Source organism: Tenrec ecaudatus, chromosome 7 (assembly GCF_050624435.1).
Source record: "Tenrec ecaudatus isolate mTenEca1 chromosome 7, mTenEca1.hap1, whole genome shotgun sequence".
NCBI lineage: Eukaryota > Metazoa > Chordata > Mammalia > Afrosoricida > Tenrecidae > Tenrec > Tenrec ecaudatus.
The window spans coordinates 16,441,346-16,454,102 of NC_134536.1; the positions used below are offsets into that span (position 1 = coordinate 16,441,346).

The following is a 12,757-nucleotide window of genomic DNA, read 5'->3' on the forward strand; positions in this document are numbered from 1 at the left end:
CAAGCATTTAACCTTTGGCACCACCCAATGATGCCTATGAAGATGATATATTACCCAAAAAATATTATTGGTGAAGAATATCGTTTTCTGGGTTAAAAAAAGTAGAAAACTTAAAATTAAAGAGACAGCGGAATTATATGCTTTTTAAATCGTTACAATGATACCTTTTATGTTGTTTTACTTCCATTTTAAAAAAAAGATAGAAAGTGATACCAAAAATACCTCATACCCATCGAGACTACTTGGAACTGACTCATCATGATCCGACAGGGCAGAGTGCACCTGACCCTGGGGGGTTCTGAGATATTCAATCTACTGGAACCGACAACCTCACCTTCCTCTCGAGGAGCAACTGGTTGGTTTAAACCACTAGCCTTTTGGTTAGCAGCATAATGCACAGCCCACTATGTCCCCTGGGCTACTTGGAAAATGAGAGAATAAATAATATACCTCTGATCCTGAAGGAGGTACCATTATTAAAGTGATGAGATCAGTCTTGTTCAAATGTTTTAAATTATCGTTGGGTTCATTATAATTCAACATGCTGAACAGGTAAGTCTCTTAGAGAACCTCAGGCTTGTGGGAGTGGTGCAAATGGTCCATGCATTTGGCTGCTAACCAAAGGTTGGAGGTCTGAGTCCTTACGAGGTACCTTGGTAAAATTGAGGTCATGATAGTGGGGGGAAGGAAGCACCAAAGAACTGGAGGAAAGTTGCGTGTTTCATCCACCCTATATTGCACCCTGACTGGCTCATCTCTGTGAGGGAATGTCCAATTGTCTACAGCTGGGCCTTGGGTCTCCACTCCATGCCCCCCTCCAATTCACCTTGGGTATGGTTTTATTCTGCGTCTTAAATGCCTGACACCTGGCCCCATCGACCCCTCGTGGTCACACAGGCTTGTGTGCTTCTTCCCAGTGGGCTTTGTTGCTTCTCAGCTAGATGGCCGTTTGATTATCTTCAAGCCTTTAAGATCCCAGAAGCTATATCTGGGATCAGCTTTCTGTATCATATTTGCTTATGCACCTGCTTTGTCTTCGGCAATCGTGTCAGGAAGGTGAACATCACAGAATGCCAGATTGTTAGAACACTATCATGACCTCAATTCTACCTTACAAATTGGATTAGACCGCAGCATGCATACTGCTACAGATAAGAACCTGAAACACAGGGAATCGGGATGAATAAAACCTTTCAGGGCCAACAAGGAGAGTAGAGATACCAGGAGGATTAGGGGGGTGTGGGGGGGAGAAAGGGAGGATTGATAACAAGGATCAATCTAGAATAGCCTCCCAGGGGGGTGAATAACAGAAGTGGGTGAGGGGCGATGGAGGACAAATGTAAGATATGGGGAAAACATCTATGACTTATCAAGGGTTTGTGAGGGAGGGCAGGCAGGGGTGGGGGGAAGAAATGGGGAGCTGATATCAAGGGCTCAAGTAGAAAGAGAATGTTTTGAAAATGATGATGGCAGCATATGTGCAAATGTGCTTCACACATTGGAAGAATGTATGGATTGTGATAAAATATGTAAGAGCCCCCAATAAAAGCATTTTTTTAAAAAAAGAATGTCAACGAAGCTCAGGGTGACTGGGTTATATGCTTAGAACCAAGGGAGAAAGGGCATAGCCCCGCCAATATCCAGAAATAAGATTTCTTGTCTGCAGCACTATGAAAACATAAACTTGTATTCTGTAAAAAAAAAAATTTTTTTAAGTGCCTTGGTAGAAAGGCCAGGCAATCTGCTGAAAAATCAGCCATTTAAAAACCCCACAGGCTGGTTCTCCTCCAACATCCATGAGGAGCTATTAAGTCAGAGTCAGCTCCAGGCCAACTGATTTTATTTGTTTGATTTTATTGCTTTTTAAAGAAATATTTGATATACTCATAAATGTCGGTCACTTTGGATTTAAATTGTTTTTTGAGTTGTCACATCGATATTTATTAGCAACGTCCACCCACAAAAGAAAAGATTTTGTAATGAAATTTGGAGCTGAAAATTCTTTTAATTTCACACTGGCAATGTTACCAAACCCAACCCTGTGGTGTCGCTTCCAGCTCAGAGTGACCCTTAGGACAGAGTCGCACTGCCTTGGGGGGGTTCCGAGACTGTAACTCTTGATGGGGATGGACAACTTTGTCTTTCTCTCATGGAGTGACCGGTGGTTTTGAACTGTGACCTGATAGTTAACAGTCCAAGGAGTACCCACCACACCAACAGGACTCCTGAAATGTAGCAAGCTCAATCCAACCTGAAGATGTGCCTGTAGAGAGTGGTAGTATCGTCTGATTTTACAAACAACACAAAGATTCACAATTGCAGAAGAGGGTCTTTATTTTCAGTGAATTACTGCGAGTTCAAAGTTCCAAAATGGAAGTTCAGATATTTAGCCTGAAACTAGTAACACTCAAACTCTGATAGAGATGGGAGAGGAACAGCTACTAAGCCCACATATTTCCTGCTTAGCATCCTCATTGGCCAGCTGCAAGACTTTTTAAAAAGATTTTTTTGGTTGGGAATTGGGTAGAGACCATCAGTTTTACAGTCAGCCATTCATACAGATTTCGTTGCATGTCTTTGGGGTACCATCGCTTACCCCATTTCCTCCCTGTATTTCCTGCTCCCCTACCTCTATCTTTTCCAGCCCTCTGAACGTGGTCCTGGGGTCAGTGCAGCCCCTTTTGATCGCAGTGGTTAATCATTCTACAGTGGGGTACCTCCCTAGTGGTATGGTCCCATAGGCGTGTCTATGGTTTGGCTGGAAATTGCCCCACAGGGTGAGTTCGGTCCCAGACTTGAAGGAATTATACAGATATGTTCCTTTCTCTCTGCAAGAAACATCCATCAGAATCTCGGAGATGCTAGAGTAGGAGAAAAGGCAATGTGCCCTTTGACCCTGGGCAGCCATGTGGTAGATCTGACTCTCTCTCTCTCTAACCAGCTGCAGCCTGGGATAGGGAACACCTCCTCTGAGCCATGAACCCTCTGCCATTGGCTCCATTCTGACCTGGAGCAACCCTCCCGAGGGTTTCTGAGACTAACTCGCCACAGGAAGAGGCAGCCTCAGCTGTCTCCCTTACAGTGGCTCCAGACTTTGAACCTCTGACCTTGCAACGAGCAGTCCAATGCTTAGCTGATGGTGCCACCAGCACTAATTCCCATAGAAGTTGGAAAATAAATGCCACAAGGGCCTCTCCATCTGGTTGAGATGGGAATTAAATCAGATAACAAAGCCCCTGCCTAATAGGTGCCTAATAAAGGTCGATTTCCTCTCCCATTTACCAACTTAAATATTGTGGAAGTATCTAAGGTATTTAGGAAAATTCTTCTGGGTCCCAACATGGTAGCAAATAAAATATCTGTTTTTAGTGCTGGGCTGGCACCCACGGGATCGTGTATGTGTGTGTCCTAGTTATATCATGAAAGTGTACAGTGTTCACAGAGGAATCTGAACTCAAAGGCATGTGAACTTAGGAGCTGTGTCCATCTCTGCTCCACCTCCTCCCAGAGACAGGGGGTGCTTACGGAAGCGGTTTTAAGAAATCTGTCAGATGCCTGTCTTGCCCAGTGAGCACATCGCTGAGGCAGGCACGGGTGACAAAATGGTGCTGGTAGGAGTGGATCAGTCCTTCAAGACACTTGATGATTTCATAGTCAGGAAGTGCAAGACTGGTCACCTTCAAGCCCAACATCTGGGAAATCACTTCTCTGAAGTCCATCAGCTGCAAAATCAGACAGAAACTTGTTACCTGGGAGAAGGAAGTATATTCACTACTGCTGAGCCAAATGAACCAAGAACCACCAGAAAACCAACCTGTGGAAAACACATGCTTGCACACAGCATGCAAATGAGGAAATCTGTTGCTATGGTGCCCACTTGAATCCTGGCAACCTTGTGTGTGTCCAAGTGGAACCATGCTCGATGGGTTTCCAATACCTGTGATTGTTCAGAAGGAGATTGCCAGGCCTTTCTTCCAAGATCTGTGGTTGGATTAGAACCACCAAGCTTTTGCTTAGTATCAAGTACTTCACTGCTTGCACCAAACAAGAGCTCATGTAGGCAAATCACCTCCCTTGTTTAGTATTTGTTCTCTCGTGTCGACTAAAATACCTCTGAAGTCCCCTCGGGTTTCCATCATCAGTAATTTCTGATTATCAAGGAGTCCTGCTGGCACCATCAGGTAAGCATTGGGGTGTTAACTGCAAGGTCAGTGGTTCAAACCTACCAGTCCCTTCTTGAGAAAGAGGCTGTCTGTTCCCATAAAGATTGACAGTCCCGGACGCCCTGTAAAGAACTGCTATGAGCTGGAATTGACTCAACCATGGACTTGAGAGTGTTTGGGGTTTCTGATTATGAATGTCACATGGCGACCAAGTCAGGAAGCCTGGTTAAGTAGCTGTTACCTAGGTCTTGACCTCAGGAAGACTCAATTTTCTCACCCAGGGTAGGTATCACCATCTCCCTACCTCTCAGGGCTGTAAGATTCAGAGCAGGATCCCTGAAAACTTGCCTGTGTGCTCTACACATGTTGATGTGCTACACAAATGTAGGTGGGGCCAGGGATGGTTAGCTCTAGGCAGTGGAATGCTCACTGGGCAGCGAACCTCCTCAATGGATGTTAAGATTAAGGGGTGAGAAAATATAAGCTGATGAAAAAGAAGGACTTCGAAGCCTTCAAATCCCCTCCACAGAGCCACTTCACAACCTGTAGGCGTAGATGACCCCGAGACTGGGCTTTTGTGCGCAGCTATGGTGAAAACAGGAGGCTGTGGAGCTTCCGGACCAAGGTGGACTTAGAAGGAAGGCCTTGGGATCTACATCTGAAAAATCGGCCGCCGAAACCCTAATGGATCACAACCCCTTTGTGCAGGGGTTGGAGGCCAACTGGATGGCAGCCAACAACAGTTGATGTTCATTGATCGTGGCTAACTGGGCACTGCGGGCAATGGCTGAGGTAGGCCTCAATCGCCTTTGAAATCTCATAGGCTGGTTTCCGAGCTTTCGGTCCAGGTTAAAGCAAGGTTGCCCAGCAACACCCTACCAAGGTACCTGCCACAGGGAGAAGACACCCAAGAGAGCCGCCATTCAAACCCTCTCCCACCCCCCACTCTCTCATTGCCCTCCCTCTTACCCAATTCCCTCCATCCTTGCCTGGTGGGTAGAAAAGTTTCCTTCCAACTTTCCCCACCTTTGACTGAGAGTCAGAGCTCTTCTCTCCTAGCAGGCTGGCTCTCTGAGCACCTTCCCTTCCAAATCGGCCTCCGCCCAGATCTGCCTGACACATGAGCCAAGGCAGAGGCAGCCAAGGAGAGAGAGACTTAAAAAAAGACCAGGACCAGTGTCCACTCCATGTCCTCTGAGCTTCAGAAAGCAAGCAAGATGAAAGCCAAGAACGACGGGGTCAAGCTGCCCGAAGGGCTCTTTATGCGCTTGACCTCCTGATGCACCCCTCAGATAAAACACGCTGACCAGCCAGCAACCGAGAGCTGGTTTACGGCTTCCATCTGCACCTGATCAGCCATCAAGTCTGTGTGCCACTGTTTGGGATTTGGGGCGATTTCCCGCAACAGCTCCCAGCTGGGGATCAGGTTCCCCTCCTGCACCCTCCACCCATCCTGAACCTGCTCTGGGAGGAGACAAGCCCCGGAGACAGCCAGGGAATGTCAGAGAAAGCTTGCCGGAGCCGGAGCCTGGCTTCTCCCAGGCTTTCAGCTGCCCGTCTTCATGTTTCCCTCCAGCTCATGACATGGGTGCGAACTCTTTCTCTCCGCAGAGCAAATCACAGTAGGTCTGAACAATGCCAGCAAGATACCTCGGGGAGCAGGTCGTTCTGTGAGACGGTGCCCCGAACCTGCCAGTGTCCTGCCAGTCCTCAAGCCAGCAAGTTTTCAGACCCACCTGCTTTTCTCTCTTCTCTGCCTCCTCCAGCGATTTCTTTAGGGATTTCATCTCACTGGTCACCACTCCCATCATGCTCTGGGCCCTCTCCTGGTGCTCCTTGGCCGCCTGCTCTGTGGTGTCAAGTTCTGCCTTGAGGGACAGGAGCTTTCTCTCAGCATTCTCCTTCACCTTCTCCAGCTTGTCCCTGGATTTACTTAGGTCTTCGATGGCTTTGGTTTGTTCCAAAGTCTTAATCTAAGAAACCAAGAACATGTGGATAATGCCCTTCATATTTATTTAGGAAAATGGTAGACACAAGACAAATCAGAAATTTACAGAATCCACTTGGCTTTTTTTAAAATGAATAAAGAACAAACAAGTATGCCAAACAATTATGAGACTTTGCAGAGCATCTTTGCTATACAAACATATTTTCAGATAGTTGTTGTGAATGATGAGGGTAACGAATGTAAAAATGTGCTTTATACAACTGATGTATGTATGGATTGTGATAAGAGTTGTATGAGCCCCCAATAAAATGATTAAAAATAAATAAAATAGATACTCCAAAAAAAGACCATTGTTGTTTAGAAATAACATACTGGTGTATCAAGGTTTGGCAAGTCCATGCGATACCATGATCCCAGAGGCTGGATGATAACGTGAAGTCTGTGAACACATGCACACACCTATAGACGTTCAGGCGACTTGCACCTGCTTTCTCCATCACTAAGTCATCCCTGGTGCATCAACGTCACTTAGTAACCAGTTGTCATGGGATTGATTCCAACTGTTGGCCAACCCAAGCATGTTACAATACAACCGTGTTCCAGGGGGCTTCCACTGGATGGCTTGTCATAAGGAGATTGCCACATCTTTCTTCGGAGGTACCTATGGGTGGACACCAATTGCCAGTCTTTCTGCTAGCAACCCAAGTTTGTACCATCTAGGGACTCCTGCATCAGTATCAGGAAGAGCAAACCATCTCCTCTCCTTGCGGTACATCACAATGAGACCCTGCCTAAAACACCCTCCCAAGAGTGCAGAGAAGTTGGCCAGTGATTTTCACAAGAGATGTGCCAGACTTGCACTTCTTTGCTCCTTTCTAGCGAGTGCAACAGGCGGGAGGTGGCAATAGATGTCCACTGCAAGCGAGGTGGGAGGAGGTGGCCCCTCTAGCAGGCTGTTCCAGCAGCTGAAACTCAAACTATGGAATACACTTTGTTTCTCAGCTTAGCATTTAAAATTACACCACGTCGGCTTCCAGAACAAGCATCCCTGGTGGTGGTGTGGTTATGCACTGGGCTGCTAACGGAAAAGTCAGCAGTTCAAAACCACCAGCTGCTCTCAGGAGAAAGACAAGGCTTTCTACTCCCATGAAGAGCCATGCTCTTGAAGCCCACAGGGGCAGTTCTACTGTGTTCCACAGGGTCACTATGAGGCGATATTGACTCAAGGGCGGTGAGTTTGGGGAGCTTACAAAAAGGCTTTGAGATCATTCCATTTGAATTCATTTCACATATTAGAAATAAAGTTTTCAGACAGGAGAGCTAAAATTAGATATGGTCATTTCCTATCCATTAGGATGGGTCTAATAAAAAAGGCCGACAATACAAATGATGACATGGAGAAACTGGAAATCTGGTGGGAATATAAAAGGGGGTGTTCTGAAAAGTCCCTTGTCAGTTTCTGAAATGTTTAACAAAAGTTTTACAATATAAGCTGGTGATTCCGCACCTAGGTTTCTACCCAAGAAAACAGAAACTCATATCTACATAAGAACCTATACTCACATACATTAAAATTCATAAAAGCACTAGCCACAATAGCCAAAATTGAGGCCATCCTAAATGTTACACCAACAGCTAGATGGATAAACAAAATATGGTACATGCCTACAACGGAGTATTACTCAGCCACAAAGAAAAGTGAACTTCTGATAGACTCTCTACCATGGATGGCCCTGGAGAACATTATGGTGAGCAATGTAAGTCGATCACAAAAGGATAAATATTAAACTGCTTACATGAAATATCTAGAATAAACAAATATGTAGAGGCCAAAGCTCATTGGTGGCTCCCAGGGTAGGAGGGAGAGGACAAGGAGAAGCCGTTGTTTAGGAACTATTCATGATCTCTTCATGGGGGTGGATAATTCGGCAAAGGTGGCGGTTTCATAATATATTTATTATATTTATCATTATCACGGTACATATGAAAATATTCTTAATCAGCAAACCGTATGCGTGATGGTTACGGTCGTGTCAACTTGGCTGTGATTCTCACTGTTTTGGCATTGATTCTGTAATCATCCTCATATTGTGATCTGATGTGAGCAGCCAATCAATTGAAAGGGGAGTTTCTTTGGAGGTGTGGCTTACATCCAATATATATGGATATCCCGGGAAAGCTTCCTCTTTCTCAGTCCTACCTACAATTCACCGTCCTCCGACTTACTGGTCTTGGGACATGAAACAGCAGTCATCTGACCAGCAGTTTGGGGAATCCTGCTCCCCAAACCTCATGAACCTGCTGTCTGCACTGCACATTTTTTATTCTTGAGCCTCTGAAACTGTGTAAGTTAGAAGAAGCCTCCAGACGGACCCACACTGGCCAGCCTCTACAACTGGGTGAGCCATTTCTTGAAATAAATCTCTGTATGAACATTTCTGGAAGAAAGATGAGGGCTGTTGGATCCTGTAAATATTTACAGCCTTAGAAACCCCAGGGAGCAGTTCTACCCTGCCCTATAGGGTTGCTATAAGTTATAATTAACTCTATGGCAATGTTTGGATGGGGGGGGTGTGATTTTGTTATTTATATATATATATACACACACACACACACACAAACACACACACACACACACAAACACACACAAACACACACACGCACAAACACACACACACACACACTTCTTTGGTTTTGTTTCTCTAGAGAACCCAGCCTAAGACAGTGTGTTTTATATTAATGCATTGACTGGAATTAAACAAACCGATACACAAGAGTTGATAGCAGTAACATACATAATAGTCAAAAAGTGGAAACGCTGTCATTCCATTCATTAATGAATGAATAAAAAATGTGATTTGTCCATAAATGGAATAGTACTGAGCCATAAAAAAATAACAAAGTATAAATTCACCCAACCACAGGGATGAACACTGAGAATATTATACTCAGTGGAAGAACCCCGTCAGAATAAATTGGGTTCATCACATGATTCCACATCACATGATTCCATTCATACTAAAGATCCAGAAAAGATAAATCCACAAAAAGTAGATTCGAAGTTGTCGAGGGCCAGGCAGCAGGGGAGGGGAGACACGAATGGGTGCGAAGCTTTCTTCTACGGTGATGGAAATGTTCTGAAGTGTGGGGCGATGGCCCGATAAGATAGCCCTACAACTCTGGGAGGACATTAAAAACCACACAATTGTACACTTGGAAAGGGTAAATTTTATGATATGTAAATTATAGCTCCATAAAGCTGTTATTTGAAAGAAGGCGCACTTACCACGAAAGCCTTAAACACCGTCCCAATAAATGACTTTGAAGTGGTTTCTCAATGTAAATAAACAAGTGAATATGGAACAAGCAGCCAAAGTAAAGACCAGGAGAGCTCTCAATTCAACTCCAAGCTTAGGAGTCCAGACAAACCTATAGGCATATGCTTCTAAAAGCAGCAGCATTTTGTCTCTTCATTTTGCTGACAATCATGTGAAGAGTTCAGAGCGACAGAATAAAAGACAGCAAGGCGTGAGTGCTTGAAATCTTCTCTTTTCCCTCACTACCCCCTCACTTCATCTACTCTCATCTGGTTCTTCTGGAGCAGATGGGGGGGGGGGCTGCAGAACAAAGCCAGGCAGAGAGGCTAAGTGCCTTTACATAAGCAAGAACTGAGGAAGAGGTGGGTGAAGGGCATAAGTCCAGCGAGCCCATGCTAAGTAGGTTTCAGGAAGTATGTCTTAAAGAGAGTTGAAAGGGTGACAAGATGATTGAGGAATCCATGAATCTCAAGTCAGCAACAGAACCAAACAAAAAAAGAAAGAAAGAAAAGATTTTAAGAAACTTTGTTGCCTCAACTGAATCAAGCCCCCTTTTGCTTGGTCTTGTTTTGTTGAGCAAAACGAGGAAAGCTGACACTTGCCAGGTAGCTGCTGGGATGTTGGCTATTAAGTGCTTTAAGATGGCTGTGAGTTACATGACTACATTTCGAGGAACGGTGGAAGATTAAAACCCTTACCTCATCTTCAGCTTAGAGTGTATCTTCTCTGGAGGATCTAAGTAATGCACAGGAGCACACGCTGACCTGATAAAAACACTGGAGGTTCTCATGATACCACTAGCAAGTCAGGGGAGTTGTGGAAACTTTTCTAAAATTGGAATGAGGACAAGTGATAGTGGGTACGTCCAGATGGAAAAGCAGACTAATACCCCTGGGGGGGTCCTCAGTAAATTGGGGAGTCTGCATGAAATACCTCCATTCCTCCTCACCTTCAGCAAAGGCTGTGTCATCTGCATATCACAGGTTGTTAGTAAGCCTTCCTATAATCCTGATGCGGCCCTCGTCCTTATATAGTCCAGCTTCTCTGATGACCTGCTCCGCACATAAATTGGACAAGCATGGTGAGAGAATACAACCCTGACACACGCCTTTCCTGATTCTACACCATGTAGTGTGCCCTTGCTCTGTTCGCACAACTTCCTCTTGATCCAAGTACGCGTTCCGAATGAAGTATTCTGGAATTCCCATTCTTCTCAAGATTAGCCATAGTTTACTATGGTCCATTCAATCGAATGCCTTTGCACACAGTCCAGGAAACACAATAGACATCTTTCCGGTAGTCTCTGCTTTGAGCCAAGATCCATCTGACACAGCAATACTATCGCTTGTTCCACGTTCTCTTCTGAATTCAGTCTGAACTTCTGGAAGTTCCCTGTCAAGGTGCTGCTGTAACCATTGTCAGATGATCTTAAGTGAAATTTTACGTGTGTGATATCAATGATATCGCTCTATAAGCAGTCTGCTGATTTTGTCTTACTTAGATCCACAATCAGTGCTCATGGAAGCAGCATTCAAGAGATCAAAAGATGGATGGCATTGGGTAAATCTGCTGCACAAGACCTCTAAACTATTGCAGGCATGAATGTTACTTTGAGGACTAAGATGCACCTGCCCCAAGCCATGGCATTCTCCATTGCAGCATAGGCATGTGACAGTTGGACAATGAATAAAGAAGACCGTAGAAGAATCGGTATATTTGAATTGTGGTGCTGGAGAAGAATATCAAAAATACCATGAATAACTAAAAGGAGAAATTGATCTGTATTGGAAGAAGAAAGTCCAGAGGCTCCTTAGAGGCAACGATGGCAAGAGTTCATCTTCCATACTTTGAACAAATTGTTCCCCAGTCCCTGGAGAACACCATGTTTGGAAACGTGGAGGGGCAACGAAACAGAGGAAGGCCCTCTACGAGATGGATTGACCCCGTGGCTGCCTCAATAGGCTCAAGCATAGCAACAATTGTGAGGATGGCGCAGGACCAGGCAGTGTTTCGTTCTGCTGTGCCTAGGGTCGCTGTGGGTTGGAAATGACTCTATGGTACTTAACCGTGACAACAACTACATGAAGTACCTGCAGACATCATAAGTGAAGAACCAGTTTTGCCCGCTGTCACATGCACAACTTCAGAAGAAACTAAATCCCTTTCCAGACCAAGAGGAGGTCCATGCTAGGCATATTTGAACAAGTTCAAGCCGTTTAAGCATCCCATCCATCAGACACTAAAACCGCTGGGAAACAGCAGTAACCAAGGCTTAAGAACAGCTACTGAAGTTTGGGAAGCAGTCGGGATGTAAAATGCCAAGAGCTAGAAGAAATGAGTCTGCATTGAGGTCATGAGGTGACCCCCTGTATCTCATGGCCTCAACAGAGACAGGGAGATGGTGTGTACTGAGGACGGGCTACAGGACTGATGTTGGGCAGCACAAATTGGTTCAAACCCGCTGAAGGCCACCTTGGAATGTGGACTTTACATTAGATGCCAGTATAATCAAGCTTTGCTCAATGTTAGTTTTGGGTGTTATCGTTGTATTCTGACTATGCAGAAGAATGTTCGTAGGAGACAGCATTTAATGCTTTCAAAGTGAAATGTCATGATGTCAGCAAGTGACTTTCAACACGTTCAGCAATTTGTGTGAATGTGTGTGTTTCTCTCTCTCTTGCTCTAATTCAACTCATTGCTATTGAGTCATTTCTGACTCATAGCAACGTTATAGGGCAGTGGTTCTCAACCTTCCTAATGCCACGGCCCTTTAATACAGTTGCTCATTGCGATAACCCCAACCAGAAAATTATTTTCACTGCTACGTTATAACTTTAATGTTGCTATTATTATGAATCATAATGTAAATATCTGATAGGCAGGATGTATTTTAAATATAATTAAAGCATAGTGATTAATCACAAAACAATATGTAATTATATCTTGTGAAATATTTATGTGTTTTCCGATGGTCTTAGGCCACTCCTGTGAAAGGATCGTTCAATCCCCAAAGGGTTGTGACCTACAGGTTGAGAACCGCTGCTACCGGGCAGGGTGTCTATGATTGTAACTCTTTCATGAAAGTAGAACGCCTCCTCTTTCTCCCACAGCAAGGCTGGTGGTTTTGAAGTGCCTACCTTGTGCTTCACAACCCAAAGTGCAACTCACTACACACCACCAGACTCCTGGTCTATCTGTAATTAGGCCACATGTATCAACCAGTTATCAACGTAAAAGGGGATGTTATCAGATGTTATCAAAGGAAAAGGGGGATCTATTATATTATTTTTTTATGATTCTATAGATTTGAGAATTTTTCTAAATAAAAT

General features: G+C 44.6%; 1 protein-coding gene across 1 annotated transcript in view; it reads right to left on the reverse strand.

The window, feature by feature from the left end:
* Positions 1-3,521: 3,521 nt before the first annotated feature.
* Positions 3,522-12,757, reverse strand: part of CCDC170 (coiled-coil domain containing 170) — a 118,176-nt gene continuing 108,940 nt past the window's right edge. Inside the window, exons 10-11 of the mRNA XM_075554219.1 lie at positions 5,900-6,136; positions 3,522-3,722 (exon numbers count right to left, since the gene is read on the reverse strand). Coding sequence (XP_075410334.1) covers positions 3,522-3,722; positions 5,900-6,136 — 438 coding nt within the window. The remainder of the gene's footprint in view (positions 3,723-5,899; positions 6,137-12,757) is intronic.